The 16121-nt window shown below is 35.9% G+C and overlaps 1 protein-coding gene across 1 annotated transcript in view; it reads left to right on the top strand.

Moving 5' to 3' along the window:
• ZFR2 (zinc finger RNA binding protein 2) overlaps positions 1-16121 on the top strand; it is a 96945-nt gene that overhangs the window by 44743 nt on the left and 36081 nt on the right. The window contains exons 11-13 of the mRNA XM_043990646.1: positions 8-146; positions 1196-1383; positions 2562-2733. Of these exons, the coding sequence (XP_043846581.1) occupies positions 8-146; positions 1196-1383; positions 2562-2733 (499 nt within the window). The remainder of the gene's footprint in view (positions 1-7; positions 147-1195; positions 1384-2561; positions 2734-16121) is intronic.

The following is a 16121-nucleotide window of genomic DNA, read 5'->3' as shown; positions in this document are numbered from 1 at the left end:
TCTATAGACGTTACGAAGAAGAAATGTATCGGAGGCGAATACGAAAAGAACAGTTGTATTGGGAAGAACATCAGCGCCGAATAGTGACTAATTGGAATCCACCTCCCCTCATGGGCAGACCAGGGGTACCTGTTTCCTCACTTTTGGTGAGTCTTCAGATTACCTAAAGTTTGCATGACTTTTACCTGCTATATATTAAGATGTCGGACTTTTGTTATAAATTTAAGAAATGAAGTTCTTTGATTTTTCTCTGAGACGGCTTCCGTGTTGTCTTTTTTTTTTGTAGTAAGTAGGATGTGGCTGCAGATAGGCTTTATCTGACTTAGTGGATGTTGTGTTTCTGACACGGTTATATATTTCCACTTAGTTGGATTATCCCATGGACTTCTTCAGTATCATTACCTTTCTTGGAAAATCTTAGTCATCTATCTTTGTTCTTGGGAATATGATTCTTGCCAGACCTTAGACTAATTGGTCTGTGCAGGTTGGGCCCCTGGTGTGGAATGGGAGTCTTAGATATGAGCCATCATGGTGAGCCTTGCTGAAAGGAAGAGGCCAACCCATTTGATTTTAAAATCTCTAGATGGGAAATGTAAGAGTATTGCCAATGGGGAACCAACTAGAAATCAGATCTGTGCTTCCTGCAGTCATCAGCAATGCACTGGGAATGTCTGGAAAGACAAAGGTATAAAATTAGTTAATCAAAATTGTGGAGTTTTTTTCTTCTTTTCTACTCTTTGTAAGCTAGAAACTCATCTATTAATGCTAATGTATTTTAACCCAGCAAACTTCTGTCTTCCTCTCTCTTTTTAAAGCACCTGAAATGAAATTTACTAAAATTACTCCAGTTTGGTTTTGGCTAGGCTGTCTTTAACTTTCTTTTTGTTTTTGTTTTGTTTTTTTCAGTAAGGCAATTGGGGTTAAGTGACTTGCCCAGGGTCACACAGCTAGTAAGTGTTAAGTGTCTGAGGTCGGATTTGAACTCAGGTACTCCTGAATCCAGGGCCAGTGCTTTATCCACTGCGCCACCTAGCTGCCCCTTTAACTTTCTTTTAATGCCATTTGCAGTGCCATTTTTGGTTTGATAGTTTCGAAGTAGCCATGAGAACTCTGTAATTTTGTCCTTTTTCTCTCCTTGTCTCCTCTCATCTTCCCTAAATATTTGTTTAAATGTATGTCCTTCTACCCCTGACAGGGTTCAAGGCGTCCTAATACATCTGATGATCGGCATATCATGTCCAAGCACTCCACTATTTATCCCACTGAAGCAGAGCTACAGGCCATCCAGAAAGTGGTTTCTCATTCAGAACGAGCCCTCAAGCTGGTCTCAGATATCCTGGCTGAAGAAAAGTCAGAACAAGATGAAGAGGGTGGTGGAAAAGGGTAATTTGAAATCATGGAATGTTAGAACTGAGCCTTTAGAACATAGGAAGAATGTCAGATCATCTAGTCCATCCCTCTTCCCTCTCATGTTATAAATGAGAGAACAAGTCTAGAAAGAGTAAATGAATTGACTAGAGTCCTCGATTTCCTGACTCTCAATCCAATGTTTTCCCTCACTACTACACACACTTGATACCCATAATTTCTTTTGATTAGTAGTGGTTATTACAGAAAGGAGTTTATTCACTTTAGTATTTTAAAATCCATTCTTTCCACAGTGTAGTTGGTTCCTCCACCAACACAGAGCTATAGGAGTGGTATTTATGAGTTCCTGTGGCCAACCCACTAGTGATTAGAATCTCCAAACAGATTTGTGCCATACATTAAAACTCCAGAATAGTCAAACAACAAAACTCTTCATTATAAAGGTCTGCCCAATCAGAAGCAAGACTAAACCAATATTTTTGAGCATCACATTAACTAAGAGTTAAATTATAAGTTCTTCAAGAAGGGATAAACACTTCTGTGTATAGAGATGGACAGAAATATGATGCATAGCTTATGAATTAGAAGAGTCCTTAGAGACCATATTGACAAACTTTAAATATGATTTAGTCTAATCCTACAATTTATAGATGAAGAAACTGAAACACATATAAGTTATGTGATACATTGCACAACTGTAAGTGTCAGAGATGGAATCTGGACACAGGTCTTCTGACTTCAAGTCTAGGGCTCCATCATCCTATACTACCTTCCACTACTCTTTTCCATCAGCATTAATTTTCTTCCACTAGTCTTAGGGGAATTATATTTTTGGCATTCCTAAACTTGTTTTCTTTTTCCAATTCTGCTTCCATTTTAAATTTCTTTCAATTAGGATTCAATTACTCAGCAAGTATTTATTGCATGTTTACTACATGTAGACACATACTCAATTCTGTAAAATGATTTCAAGCCTATAAAAGCTTATCTAATATGATTCCTTTCTTGAACTTATGAGTGTAGTTGGGGAAGCAATTAACAGGAAATAGCAGTGGACAATTCCCAGCTTTTGTTAACTAAATGCTAATATCATGCCTTGCCATCAAGAAGAGCATTTTAAATTTTCTTGTGATTGCTTTTCAGAATCTCAGTATTGCTTTTTACATCCTCTCCTGTAATTATCTCCTTAACAGCAAAATAGATTCTTCATCAAGAATATTGAAAGGTGTGATGCGAGTTGGGATCCTAGCAAAGGGCCTTCTCCTCAGAGGAGATAGGAATGTGCACCTCATCCTTCTGTCAGCTGAGAAGCCCACACAGTCTCTCCTCCAAAAAATCACTGAGCAGCTACCCAAGCAACTTTTGGTAAGGTCTTTTTTTCATCTATTTCCCTTGTAGAAACATTCTAAAAATGTTTATAGATATATTTTGTTACATCACCATAATTTCCCAATATATCCCTAACCCTTTGCTTCATTAAGAAACATGGGGTGTTTCCTTGATGAAGCAATAAAAAATAACAGAATATCATAACCTATGCTAACAAACAATATACTAATAACAATATAAGAAAGGGAGAAAGGGAAAATTTTGTCCAGGGGGCAGTCCCTCATGGACTTACGCTTTGACAATGTCTACAGAGGGAAGACCTCTGCAGAAAATATATATTACAGATGGTGTATATAGTAACAGAAGGAAAAAAAATGTTCATTTAAAGTACTTAAAATCTTGTCTTCTTTGAGTATTAAGATGCCATCAGGAAATCTGAATTCTGGTTGTCTCTGGATACTTTTACTTCTTTAGCTGTTGAACTGCTGCAAATTTAAACTTGATATATACAGCATATTATATTCCCCCCTGTGGAGAATACTTATACCCATATGCAATACAGAGTTGAGGCAGTTATGATGTCAGTAACACTTTTTACCACCATATTCCTTACAGGGGCCAAACTTGGTCATTATAATTTTGCAGGATTCAGTTTTAATTTTGTTGTACTTTTGTTTACAGTGTTCTAGTCATTGTGTATATTATTTTTCTGGTTCTGCTTACTTCACATTGCATTGGTTCATGTAAATCTTCTCATGCCTCCCTATATTCTTCATATTCATCATTTCTTATGGTACAGTAATATTCTACTGCATTTATGTACCAGTTTATTTAATAATTCCCTAATCAACAGACACCTACTTATAAACAAATATTTATTAAACCTATAGCATGAGTCAAATACTATGCTATCCACTAGGGATATAAAAATAGGAAAAAATATTACACAGTGATAGAAGGGAGAATGTGATAGAGGCAAAGGAAAGATTAAGTAATGGTGCTCTAAGAAAATTTGAGGATTGTTTTCAGCTTAGAGGTATCAGGAAGACTTCATTGAGAGATGACAACTGAGTTTGGCCTTGAAGAATGGAAAGAGTTTCAACAAATGGTGAAAAATAGAGTAGTGGTAACCATTAACATCTTCCCTTGAAGCCTTTACAACTTTCAGGGCCTTCCAGAAATAATGACCTATTGGAATAGCCTTCAAGATTTCAGGGTCAGCATACTGTCCCATGAGATTGATCTCCTTGGAAATCCAACACAGAAAGTAAGCATTTCAGGGAACACAAGTCAAGAGGTAGAATGTACTGACCTTAATAAGAGCAAGAAGTAAATGTAATGGCACAGTATAGATTTGGGTCCCTCTCTATCTATTCTACGCCATACTGCCTCCTTCATGGATTAATGTCTATGAGATTGAGGCCCCTCTGAAGGAGATACTTACAAAAAACAAAACATGAGTAAGAGAGGAGTAGATGAGATCTGCAATCTTAATAACAGATAATCTGGACACAGGCTCTGTCTTTCAAAATCATCACCTTATGAGTGGGACATAGAATAAAGAAAAAACATTTGAGTGCTTTAGTCTGTGAATGGGATAGAAGATATCAGAATAACCTTGCCGGGAAAGGCATAAGGAAAAGACCAGTGTAAATGAACACTTCATAAAAGAGTTGCATAATTCAGTGTGACCTTGGGCAAGTCACTTAACCCTCATTGCCCCACAAAAAAAGAAGCTCATCTTCTAACAGGGAAACAACAGGTACCTAAACAAGTCTGTCTAAAATAAATTCAAGGTAAATTTTTAGCTTGGAAGGGCACTAACAGCTGCAAAATTTGTAAAGTTTTCATATAAAAAGTGTTACTTAAGCAGAGTTTTGAAAGAAATAAAAGATTTCTTGAGAGGCAGTGGAGTAGAGGGTGTGAATTCCAGATATGGGGAAGACCTATTGCAAAGGCATAGAAGTAGGAGATAGAGTGTCATGTGTGAGGAACAAAAAAAAAGTAGTTTGGCTAGATCAGAGAATGTGTGAGAAGGGTAATATATTATACAATTGGAAAGGTAGTTTGAGAACAGGTTGTGAAATATTTTAAAGGCCAGACAAAGGAACTTTTATTTATTCTTAAAATCATAAGGAGCCATTGGAGCTTCTGGAGTAAGGGAGTGACATGGTCAGTCCTGCAGGAAAATCAACTTTAGTGGCTATGTGGAGAATGGATTGGAGAGGAGAGAGACTTGAGACCAATTAGGAAATTATTGCTGTAGACTTGCTAAGAGGTAATGAGAGCCTAAAGTAGAGTAGTGACCATATGAATAGAGAACAGATGTGTTAAGATATTGTAGAGGTAGAAATTATTATATTTGAAATTAATTGGACACGTAGGGTGAGAGAGAATGATGACTGAAGGATAATTCTGAGGTTGTGAACCTAGGTAACTAGAATAATGGTGCCCTTAACAGAAAAAGGAAAGATGTTAAGGGTTTGGAGGAAAGATAATGAGTTAATTTTTTGACATGTAGAGTTTCAGATTCCTATGAAACATACATATCCAATAGGTTATTGGAGATGTACTGCTGGAGCTTAGGAAAGAGACTAGAACTGGATATACAGATTTCAGTCATTTCAACTGAGATGATTAAATTCATGGAAGTTTATGAGAGAGAGTATAGAGAATAGGAAGGGGTCCAGGACATAACCTTAGGGAACACTCAGAGTTAGGGGCATGAGATAGATGATGAAGCAGCAAAGGATAGTGAGAAGAAGTGATCAGATAGGTAGGAGGTGAACAAAGAGAGAAAAGTGTCATGAAAACACAGAGGAGAGTATTCGGGAGGGGAAGGTAGTCAACAGAGTTAAATGCTGTAGAGAGGCAAAGAAGGATGGAAAATGACAAAATTTAGAGATTGGTAACTTTGTTGAAAGCAGTTTCAGTTGAAATCAAGATACCTAAAGTGAAATCCAGAGATAAATATACATATAGAATGAAAATAAGGGGCTAGAACAAAAGTTATTTTGCATCAGACAATTTAATCAATCAATTAATTAGTATTTATTAAGTTCCTAATTACTAATTCATTGATATTTATTAAGTTCCAGGCATTATGCTAAGCACTGAGGATAACCCCACCAAAAAAAAAACCAAGATAAAAGAAAAAAATTAAAATCTATCCCTGCCTTCAAAGAATTTATGTGTATTCTCTCCATTGATGAAGATCACAACCCATTCTCTCTATGACTACTCGTAAAGTCACAACAGAGAGTCACTCTTGCCCTAGGGGCCTTTATGACTTCTCTTGACATTGTGAGGATTTATTAAGCATCTACTACCAAGGATGTCAGTTAATTGCCTTGCTCATGTCACATGACAATGAAACACGTGTTTGGCAGAGCAGCTAAATGTATAAAGGGAAAACAATTGAATTGAAAAAAGACAGTGACATTATTTGTAGGAGACTTTAATTCTGCTTATTACACTCCTAACTCTTGAGTGTTCCCTAAAATTCTGTCCTGTAACCCTTCTTGTTCTTTCTGTATACTCTCATCAGTTTCCATTAATTTAATCATCTCAGTGAAAATGACTATGAAATCTGTATATCCACCTTAAATCTACTTTCAGAACTACACAAATCTAAAAAATTAAAAATAGACTTTAATAGCACTGGAAAATTATATTTGAACATCTATGATCATGTTAAAGAATATGCATATCATCAATATCATAATAACTTTATAAAAACAAATCATGAGTCAGGGTAAAATTCAAAGTTATAAATAAATAAATAATGGTAGAAATAATAAACATAGCATTGACTTATAATTTAATAAAGTTGGTATTGATACTGAGAATATAAGAAGATGATACAGATATAAATTAAAACTAAGTAAAGATATCTTGAATGATAAGTTAGTCAAAAGGACAAATCATAGAAATAATAAATAACTGTTGCCACGAATGATGATGAGATAATACACCAAAAAAATTTAATGCAACTAGAGCACTATAGAGAATTCTGTTTCTGAAAGCATATATTACAAAATAAAAAAAAGGGATATTGATGAATCATTTCAATTAAAAAAATACCTTAGAAAATAAATTAACAAATCCGAAAGCAAAAGAAGAAATCTTAAAACTAAGGCAGAAATAGAAATATTAAAAATAAAAAGACCCTAGGAGTTATATAAATAAGACTAAGCTTTTTCCAAGACTAACAAAATCAATAAACTATATCTATAACTGAACTTATTATCTCTTCCCCTAAACCTACCCCTTTTCTTTTTTTTTTGTTTGTTTTTTTGGTGAGGCAATTGGGGTTAAGTGACTTGCCCAGAGTCACACAGCTAGTAAGTGTTAAGTGTCTGAGGCCGGATTTGAACTCAGGTCCTCCTGAATCTAGGGCCGGTGCTCTATCCACTGCACCACCTAGCTGCCCCCCACCCCTTTTCTTTACTTCCCTATTTAAGGACAGCACCATATTTTCAGTAAGTAGATGCATAACCTAGTCATCTCCCCTTAACCACATCTGATCAGTTCTCATAGCTTGTTGATTCTGTCTTATCAATATCTGTTTGCTTCCTTTCTATGTACTTCATGATCAGCCTAGTTAAAGCTCTTAGCATCTCTTACTTGGACTATTATCTAGAGAGTAGCCTCCAAATTGTTCTCCTAACATAGCTGAGAGTGAATCTTTCCAGTCTCTTTCCCTCTCTGCTCTATTTTCCACACAGATGCCAAACTGATACCTCTAAAAAAATGTCTGTCCATGTACTTCCCTCCTGAAGAAACTTCAGAGGCTCTCTGTTTTCTTTAGAATAAAAGATATATTGGGGCAGCTAGGTGGCTAAGTGGATAAAGCACCGGCCCTGGAGTCAGGAGTACCTGAGTTCAAATCCGGCCTCAGACACTTAACACTTACTAGCTGTGTGACCCTGGGCAAGTCACTTAACCCCAATTGCCTCACTAAAAAAAAAAAAAAAAAAAAAGAATAAAAGATATACTTCTCTATTTGGGATTTAAACCCCTGTGCAATTTGGCTCCAGCTTACCTTTTTAGACTAATTTTACTTTATTTTTTTTTAATCCTTCCTGTTGTAACCAAACTGGCTTACTTCCTTTTCCCTGTACATAGTATTTTCCACTGCTATGCTTTTGAGTGTCCCTTATGCCTGGAATATTCTACCTCTTCACTGTCACCTCTTAGAACCTATAGCTCTTAGCCCAAGGTACCATCATATTTGAGGTTTTTTCTGATTATCTTAGTTTTTAATACCCTAAAAAATACATGATATATGTATGTATGCATATATATGTGATAGATGTCACCTATCACATATATGTGTGTTTGTGTCTATAGAGCTAATACATATATATATATACACACATATATATGTTTTGTATGCCTATATAGTATTCATTTATAAACATGTCTCCCAAGTAGAATGTAAGCTCTTTGAGGGCAGGAACTGTTCAACTTTTGTATTTGTGTCCCCTGTGTTTGACAGGTATTCAGCATTTAATAAATACTTATTGATTGATTAGCTAACTTGATCAAAAAAGAAACATAATATTATCCAAATAAAAAAGTAAAGTGAATATTCGCAGTGAATAGATAGGAAATAAAAAGTTGTCAGAAGCTACTGAAAAATATAAGCCAGCAAACAAAAATCAGCAACCTATCTACACTAATGAACTCCTAGAGGAAATAATAGGAAGAAAAGTTCAATTCAAAATAACTACAAAAAGTTTCTTTTCTTTTCTTTCTTTCTTTCTTTCTTTCTTTCTTTCTTTCTTTCTTTCTTTCTTTCTTTCTTTCTTTCTTTCTTTCTTTCTTTCTTTCTTTCTTTCTTTCTTTCTTTCTTTCTTTCTTTCTTTCTTTCTTTTTTTGGCAGGGCAATGAGGGTTAAGTGACTTGCCCAGGGCCACACAGCTAGTAAGTGTCAAGTATCTGAGACTGGATTTAAAGTCAGGTCCTCCTGAATCCAGGGCTTGTGCTTTATCCACTGCGCCACCTAGCTGCCCCTAAATTTAATGCCTCTTAAAGTGAATTTACCAAATTACCAAATTACCTAGATGTGTATAGATGCAATTACAAAATTTCCTCAAAGGAATAAAAGATGACAGGGACCTCTTTTCTTTTTCCTCTGTAATATCTCACTTGCTGATCTCCTCAGCTTCTCTGGGGTCACTTATCATGTCTATGCAAATTATCCTCTCCATCTCTAGATCCATCTCTAGGGTCTCCCTTGAGTAGTAGTCACACATCATCTTGAACTCAAGGTTCCATAGACACCTCAGACTCAGGAAGAAAGGCAACCTGAAAGGTGTAGTGAGTGGAGAGTACCTTGGACTGGGATTCAGAAAGCCCTGCATATGCATGTCACCTTGGATAATTTGGAAGGAGTCCTGTGCCAAGAGAATGTTGAGTACATGAAGCCAGTTGTATTAGTAGTAGAGACTTGACTAACAGCAAGACACACATTACATCTATAAAACTGGAGTTCCTGTTTTTGAAGTGTGAAGTAACTGAGAAATTCAGACTGTGTATGGAGTAAAGTTGCAAGTGTGGACTGACAACAGTACACTGACATATTCTGACTAGTATCAAGTTAGATCCTATCTGACAGAGATGGATAGTAGCACTAGTCAACTGTGGATTAAACATACTTTACTGTCCAGGGAAGACTAATGTGGATACAGATGTCCTGTCCCAAAGGTCATATGATACTGAAGCTGTGGTCATATCTAAAGAAACAATAATAGCTATATCTGATGCCCATGCACTTAAATTGTAAACAAATGATAATACAGATAAAAATTTATAATTTTCATAGCATGCCAGTGGTTTATGGGAACCTCGCTGCATTAAGACACAACCGTCTTTGTCCTTTCTGCCTGTGGATGACTGGCAAAGAGAAAAGATGGCTGATGATGTACTGTGCAATGATGTAAGTGAAGAAGTGAGACATTTATGGTAAAGGACTCAAGTGGCAACCCCTTGAAGGCATCTTCCTATTGAGACAATGACAGAAATTGAACCTGAGTATTGGAGTATGGTATTGAGCTATTACTGATATGGTACCAGGAAGCAGTTGGTGCTACCCAAATTATATTGTTCTGTGACTATAAAAACTTTACCTGATGACTTTGGACTTACGAGTCAGGAAAGGCCCCTAGAGCTGGTAATAAACCAGTTTTATTGGCCTAAAATGGCTATACATGCTACCAAGAATTGTGAGACTTGTACTTGTATACAGAGCGCCAATTAATGCTGTATTTTTGGAGAACATAAGTATTAATAAACTTTTGTGTCTTATCTGCATTGACAATCTCTCTAGAAGGAGATAAAAAGGACATAAACCATATGTTGGGGATGACTAACCACATAGGGCATGTATGGGCATATCTAACCAGGAACCAGAAAGCTATAATGGTTGCTAAAATATTGTGAGAGAAATATTAGTGTATGGACTTTCTGACAGGATCCATTCAGGCTAAGGCAAAGATCTTGAAAGTATTCTCTGAGAGATGCTAGCTTTTGCTGGCATAAAAAGTCTTAGAATAGTACCTTTCCACCTTCAAGGGGACCCACAATCTGAACATTTCAGTTGCTCACTAATGAGAAGGGACACTGATAATAAACAAAAATGTTAGTGGTGCCAACAAGCAACTTTCCTATTACATGTATACTACTCGACCAGGGATGATTTCACCAGCTTTACACCCTAACTTCTGGTGTTTGGGCATGATCCATGCCTTCCTATTAACTTGTGTTTCAGTACTGTGAAGCTGGAGAGATAGCAGATACAACCAGTATATCTTTTGTTTGAGGGAGAAGATGAAGGAAGCTTTTTGTTGTTCAGAAATTCTAGTCATGTCTGATTCTTCATCACCCTATTTGGAGTTTTCTTGGCAGAGATGCTGGAGTGGTTTGCTATTTTCTTCTCCGGCTTATTTTACAATTGAGGAAACTCAGGCAAACAAGGTTAAGTGACTTGCCCAAGGGACAATCAACTAATTTGATTTGAACTCAGGAAGATGAGTTATCCTGACTGTGTACCTGGTTCTCTACCTACTGTGCTATCTACCTGCTGTGAAGTAAGCTTACCAACTAACTGACTTCAGCCCAGAAGAATGCTGAAAAGAAATAAGTAACAGTATGATTTCCAAGTTCACTGTCAAGACATTCAAAAGGTGACAGAGTTTGGCTGAGAAATCTTGGAGTTTATTACAAACAAGTCAACTGACTAATGGAAAGCTATCCCGTAGCCTTTTGTGGAGAGACTGAGCAGCTTACCTGTTTACAAAATAGCTCCTGACACTGGAGGGGATGTGGAGAGGGACTTTAAAGACAATTTACTATAATCATTCATTGTTAAGTGGTGGGTTGGTTGCACCCCTTAATGTCTGGGTAGAAGCTGACTCCTCTCAGCAGGTTGCCCAGATTCTTCTCTGTGAGGAATTACATCAGTGGCTCTCTGCATATGCTGGTAATAATTGGACTTATTGACCAGTCTCTCTTTACACTCAGAAAACAGCATATTGAATCATATCAACAAATACACGATGATATCACTTAAAAAGACTTTGAAAATGTATTATATTCATTCATGTTTAAAACCTAAAAATCATTGACAAGAAAAGATCTTTATAGTGATCAAAAGTATTTATCTAAAAATCAAGATTTTAACATTGTTTGCATGAGCTTTTCTAGTAAGTATAAAGTTAAGAATTTTCCTCATTCAAATAATTGTGAAAAAAATTGAGATTATTAATAGCTTCAATAAAGTAGCAGGATACAGAATAAAACCATACACACCCACACCTAAACTCACACACCCAAAATAACATTTCTGTAGAGTAGTAACAAAACTAGGAGAAAAATTACATTCAGAATAACAAGAAAATGCATAAAATATATGGGTATTAACCTACCAAGATACACTCAGGATTCATATCATTTATATATGCTTATATAATCTGATGTAACATTATCATATTGTATGCTTCATACTATATTATATTACTTTTACTTTATTTCTGTAAGAAGTGTTTTATAATCATATAATTATATTGTATGATAATGGTACTAAAATATTATAGAAATAAAGGAAGACTTAATTAGGTCACATCAATAAAAATGCTTCCTACATTGATTTACAGATTTAGTATTATAATAATCAAAATTACCAAATTGGGCTTACAGATAAAACTATATAAAATAAGAACATTTGGAGAAATAAATGAGCTAAATCTCAAGGAAAATAATGAGAATGGATGAAGTATAACAATATCAGATATCAGATTATACTATGAAGCATTAATAATTAAAACTACTTGTTACAGTAAAAAAAATTTAAATATATCAATAGGACAAATTAGATAACATCCAAAAGCAATTGAGCATAGCACAGTGTTTCATAAAAACACAAAATGAAACTATTGGAAAAACTGGAAAGGAACAGTGTTTTGTTTTGTTTTGTTTTTTGGTGGGACAATGAGGGTTAAGTGACTTGCCCAGGGTCACACAGCTAGTAAGTGTCAAGTGTCTGAGGCTGAATTTGAACTCAGGTCCTCCTGAATTCAGGTACGGTGGTTTATCCACTGTACCACCTAGCTGCCCCCTTTAATTGATTTATTTATTTTTATTGATTGATTGATTGATTTTTGCAGGGCAATGAGGGTTAAGTGACTTGCCCAGGGTCACACAGCTAGTAAGTGTCAATTGTCTGAGGTGGGATTTGAACTCAGGTCCTCCTGAATCCAGGGCCGGTGCCTTATCCACTGTGCCACCTAGCTGCCCCGATTTTTTTTAAAGGTTTCAACCAGCATTTTATGTCATTCCAAAAGTACTGTAAATGAATGTGCTATCTAAATATGGGGTCACATCAATAAAAAACATTACAGAAGAGTGGAAGAGGTGTCTTTCATAGCTATGGCTAGGAGGAAAATTCTTAACTAAACAAAGAATAGAGGTGATCTTAAAAGATATAATATTTTCTTTTAATTTATTGAATCTACCTTGTTCATTTTGATTATGTAAAATTATTACACTTTGCACAAATGAGATAATTGTGGCTAGAGAAGAGAAGTTATTGAGTGGAAAAGATTGATACTAAAGATTGATACTCTGATAAAAGATTGATACTAAATGTATTTAGAGAATTGACACAAATAGAGAAGACCATCAGCTATTATCGAATAGGCAAGTGGTCAAAAGATATGAAGAAACAGTTTGCAAAAGAAAAAATCATCAGCCAAATTTTTAAATGTTCTAAATCACTAATAATAAGGGAAATGCAAATTAAAACAACAGTGAAGTTTCACCTTACACTCAACGAATTAACAGATGGAGGAGTTCCAGGAAGTTAATATATACTAATATATTGTTGGTGAAGCTCTATATCAGTTGGTCCACTTGTTTTGGGAAACAATTCAGACATGTGAGAAGAATCATTAGTCTATTCATACTCGACTGTGAATATATTCCAAAGAAATCAGATAAAGAAATAAAAGTACCATATTTATTAAATTATTATTAATGTCACATTTGAGAATAGCAGAGATTTAAAACACCAAGTGGGTGTCCATTCATAAATAGTTGAATAGATTATGATCTATGAATATGATGACATATTATTGTACTGGAAGAAAATATAAATGTGAAACATTCAAAGAAATATATAAGGACATGTATTAAGTGATACAGAAAGCAGAACAAAGAAACTAATACACATAATGACTATAATAATATAAATTAAAACATTTTACTAGATTAGTTATAATGATCTTCTTGGTCCCAGAGAATAGAAAATAAAGTAAACTTATTTTTTTTGGTAGAGAAGGAAACTGCAGGTATAGAATGTTGCCTAAATATCATATATGGTCATTTTGTCAGTTGATATTACTTAACTGTTTTTCTTTATTATAAGTTAATTGAGGGGCAGCTAGATGGTGCAGTGGATAGAGCACCGGCCCTGGAGTCAGGAGTACCTGAGTTCAAATCCGGCCTCAGACACTTGACACTAGCTGTGTGACCCTGGGCAAGTCACTTAACCCCAATTGCCTCACTTAAAAAAAAAAAAGTTAATTGAAGAGCATTTATTAAGCACCCACTGCATGCCAGCATTTGTGGATGAAAACACAAAGAATGAAACAATTCTTATTCTCAAGAAGCATACATACTAACAAGGGAGACATATATGTATACATATATATACACACATATATATACTGATATATGTTTACATATATAGAGACATACAGACACAGAGTGTGTGTTTGTGAATGCATATATATGTATATGTAGATTAAATATAAAAAGAATAGACACAAGGTAGTTAGAGATGGAGGGAACTAGTGGTTAGGAGATTAGGAAAGGCTTCATTTAGAAGGCAATGCTTGAGCTCTTGGAAAAAGGTGAAAGATTCTATGAGTCAGGTATTATAGATGCAGTTCAAAGTGACAAAGACAGAAATGAGCAGATGCATGAAGAACAATGAGGGAGCCAGTATAGATGGATAAGAGTGGGAAAGTGGCAAGGGGGTAGGGGTGGCATGGAGTAATGTTTAAAGAAGCTAGAAAGATAGATTTGAGTCAGGTTGTGAAGTACTTTAAAAACTAGTTGGTGGAGTCAAGATGGCAGAATAACAAGAAGTACAGACAAGATCCTCCAACACAACTCTTCCAGAAAGATCTAGAAAACAGACTGAGTCCTAATCAGAAAATGTAGGGGAAAAAGATTAGTGAATCATATTTCATTCCATGCTGACATAGAAAGACATAAAGATCTTCAGATACTGGGAATGGGCTTTGACCAGAGATGTCTTATGGAGAGCACTCTAACATGAAGGAACTGAAAGAAGATCAAGGCAGTGTACCAGGGCAAGACGAGGTCCTAGATCCATACTGGAAGTTCCCAACTTAGAGCAGAATGCAAGAACAAGTACCATCTGGCATCTCTGTAGCTAACTATCCAGTTCCGTGTCACCAGACTGAGGAGGGGACCTGTGCCTAGCATTCTTGGCTCTGAGTATTCAGTTTTCTTTGTTAAGTTATCCTTGGCTAAAAGCACATATCCTTTGCTTTCTAGACTATTATACACTAACTTCTCTGCCCCTTTATAGTGGTGGCTGCTAAATCGTGTGTGATCCCTCCCCTACTCCTCCCTTTCCCTTCCCTTCTCACTCTGTGGCTCTTTGGTACTTGACTTCTTTTTTTCCTGGATGCTAGCAGTATTTTTTCTTTGACCTGGAAGCTATGGATGTTCCTTAGTCTGTGTACTGAGCCAGGAACAAGGTCAGAAGCAAACAGCAGCTATGTGACTCTGACCATAGGTGCAGATTGGAGTCTACATCCAAGTCTGAAGCCTGCAGTGAAATAACAAAGGCAGGAATCCCAGACCATAGGAAAGTCTGCAGATCTGTCACAATAAATTGGAAAATTGGGGAGGAGAGATAATTTAAGACTCAATGAATAACTTTAAACCCTGACCAGAAAAAAATAGCCTAGTTATCATATTTTAAGAAATCATAAAACTGTCCACATCTCTTAGAATCAAAAAGTAGAGATAGAATCCACTGGTTACCTACTAAAAGAAACCCCAAAATGAAAACTACCAGGAATATCATAGTCAACATCCAGAGCTTCCAGGACAAAGGAAAAATTCTTCAAACTGTCAGAAAGAATTCAGGTACCAACGAGTCACAGTCAGGATTACACATGATTTAGCCGCCACTATTATAAACAAGTGGAGAGCCTGGAACACGATATCCCAGAAGGCAAAAGATTATATACTAGAATGACTTGCCCAGACAAACTGAGTATAATCCTATAGGGGAGAAAATGGATTTTTAATGAAATAGAAGATTTCTAAGTATTCCTGATCAAAAGACCAGAGTTGAGTAGAAATTTTGAAATACAAACACAGGAGTTAAGAGATACATTTAAAAGTATGAATGAGCAATTATAAGGAACTAAACAAGAATAAACTGGTTTCATTCTAGTAAGGAGACATGATAGAGATGAACTCTATCATTATCAGCATGCATAGAGGAAGTCTAATTAGACTTCCCAGGGAGGGCCTTGAAGTGTTTCTGGTATGTTTTGATTTTCTTAAAAAATGATGGAAAAGGAGAGGAAGAACAATACATTGGGGAGGGGGAAGAGGGGAGAATTGAGAGAGGGATAATTTAAGGAAAATTACCTCATATAATCAAGGTGTACAGGTAAAGGTCTATACAAACAAGGAGGAAGGACTAATGGGAGAGTGGATGACACTTGAACTTTACTCTCATATGAATTGGTTAAAGGAAGAAAGAATAAACACACATAGAATTGGGTATAGAAATACATTTCACTTAGATAAATGGAAGAGAAGGGAAATGGGGAAATTGAAAAGAGGATAGATTAAGGGAGAAAGTCTTAAGC

The sequence above is a fragment of the Dromiciops gliroides genome, chromosome 1 (assembly GCF_019393635.1).
Source record: "Dromiciops gliroides isolate mDroGli1 chromosome 1, mDroGli1.pri, whole genome shotgun sequence".
In the NCBI taxonomy this organism is placed as follows: Eukaryota; Metazoa; Chordata; class Mammalia; order Microbiotheria; family Microbiotheriidae; genus Dromiciops; species Dromiciops gliroides.
The sequence above is the reverse complement of the archived record's forward strand: the minus strand, read 5'-3'. Positions and strand labels throughout refer to the sequence as shown.